This window comes from Sinocyclocheilus grahami, unplaced genomic scaffold (assembly GCF_001515645.1).
Source record: "Sinocyclocheilus grahami isolate Dianchi unplaced genomic scaffold, SAMN03320097.WGS_v1.1 scaffold2087.1, whole genome shotgun sequence".
Taxonomy (NCBI): domain Eukaryota; kingdom Metazoa; phylum Chordata; class Actinopteri; order Cypriniformes; family Cyprinidae; genus Sinocyclocheilus; species Sinocyclocheilus grahami.
This window is the reverse complement of record NW_015507266.1, coordinates 4,735-6,862: the sequence shown is the minus strand read 5'-3', so window position 1 is coordinate 6,862 and position 2,128 is coordinate 4,735. Positions and strand designations below refer to the sequence as shown.

General features: G+C 34.4%; 1 protein-coding gene across 1 annotated transcript in view; it reads right to left on the bottom strand.

Annotated features, from left to right (window-relative positions):
• Window positions 1–2,056, bottom strand: part of LOC107573998 (uncharacterized) — a 10,813-nt gene extending 8,757 nt beyond the window's left edge. Inside the window, exon 1 of the mRNA XM_016260468.1 lies at window positions 2,053–2,056. Within this exon, the coding sequence (XP_016115954.1) occupies window positions 2,053–2,056 (4 nt within the window). The remainder of the gene's footprint in view (window positions 1–2,052) is intronic.
• Window positions 2,057–2,128: the final 72 nt, after the last annotated feature.

Sequence of the window (2,128 nt, the reverse complement as noted above, 5' to 3'; positions counted from 1 at the left end):
CTTGCCTAGAATTATCAAAATTCTGAAATGCTTGTTTATTCGAGGTTTGAGATCTTCTGCATATTATTAGTCACTATGGTAAATGTGGAAAGTTTTGTTGAAGTTTCACTAGGCTAAATACATCCACATTTATTCACTGAGTAGTAAATGATTTTATTTCTACTATTATTGGTTTAAAATAGAAAGTTCCATATAGATTAAATTACCCACTCCCACAGAAGAGGTAGTAGTCTGTATTAATATGTAAAAAAAAATATGATTGTAATTAATTTTTATTCCAAACAATAAATAATTATTCCTTGCAATAAAAGTGTCACAATAATCCAGTATAGACATTCAACATAATGCTAAAATAAAAAATAAAAACAAAAGAATAATAGGCTACATTAAACATATATTATTTGTAACTGAAATAGGTTTTAAAAACAGTGCTTTAAGTAGTAAAAATAAAAAATGTATATAGCACGTGTGATTACTGTGAAAACAAAACCAGACCAACCTGCAACTTTTGAGAGATGTTTTATTTAGGTATTAAAATAACATAAACTGCATGAAATAAGACACAACTTATGAAATAAATGTCACGACAGTACCAAAATATCCAGGCCAATGGATATATATGGCACTGTCTGATTGTTTAAGAGAAAACTAAATAAGCACATCAGTAAAACATTTTAATTAAAACAACATTAAAGGTCACTTTGCATCTGGTAAGAGAGAAACTGTCAACTCTGCAGGATATGGCCTTGGATCTCAAACTGATGAAATCAAGTTCACTCAGAACAGTGTGTGTATATAAAAGCAAAGAGAAGCTAAATGAAGAGAAGACAATCAAGAGAGAAAAAAAGTGTGAACTATTTGTTTGAGCTTGTAGTGTGTATGAAGGCCTTCTTACGTGAATCTCATTCCCTCAAAACAGCTTTACTTTGGAATAAAAACAATGAATACAGTTTGCACTGACTGCATGCTTTTGAGACTCCAGCAGCTCAGTTTCTGAGTCAAAGTGAAACCTGTTGTGGTCTGAGTTTAATTCACATCAGTTTAGAGGACGGCTGACTCAAACGAATGTGGCTTCTGTTGAGTGGACAAACGTCTCGCTCCTTTTGCATGTGTGCGGTTGACTTACATGCGACAACCAAGAGATTATTTTCCTTCAAGACAAAATTCCACTCTTCACAAAATAGATAGGCTACATTATAAAGCAAAGTAGTGAATCCATAAACAGTCAGATTAGATTTTTATCAAACAAAATTAATGCTCTGGTATCTGATGTTCTAAAAGGTTAAGGGGTATAAAGCCAAACTTCACGGAAGCATGCAGACTGAATACGTTTTTTTGGGGTTTTTTTCTGATTGGCTGAAGATTCTTTGAAGATCTCACCGCAGGTTATCTAGGCCACACGCACTATTTAAGATATTTAAGCCATTCTGTCGTGTTTCATGAAATCGACATCAGTTCTTTTTCCAGAACTCATCAGCCACTGAACGGATCTCAAACGGTTGAAGAAAATGATTCACTCGCTTGTTTTGTTCTTTTTTTGTTTTTTTCCTCTGATTGGTGAGTAGTAAATGTAGGCCTTTAATGGCCTTAGTGTTAGCATATAAGCCAAAATCGTTTAAATCATTAAATTATCTAAATATTTAGGTTTACATTTACATATACATTTAATTCTGATCTCTAGACTCTGAGACAAAAAATATAACCGTGTCAGCGATGCAGGGAGATTCTTTCACTCTCTATACTGGTCTCACTGAAATCCAGAGCAATACGGTCGAGTGGCGGCGGCGCTTTGGATCGAGCAGAACTCGTATAATCAAAATAGAGGCGGGAGACATTTCTAAAGACAATATCACGATATTCAGAGAAAGACTGGAGCTCGAAAGACAGACTGGAGATCTCACCGTCACAAACATCACTAATGAACACACTGGAGTTTATGAACTAAGTGTCGATCTCGGACAGAGTGAGTTAAAAACAAAATTCATTGTCACTGTTTATGGTGAGTATTACACATGTAAATAGCACTTAATGTTTAAGTAACACTCCTTTTACCCATACTGTCACTTATTCTTAGATTATTCTTTTTTTTTACTCTCCAGCTCCTGTGCCTGTTCCTGTCATCAGCAGA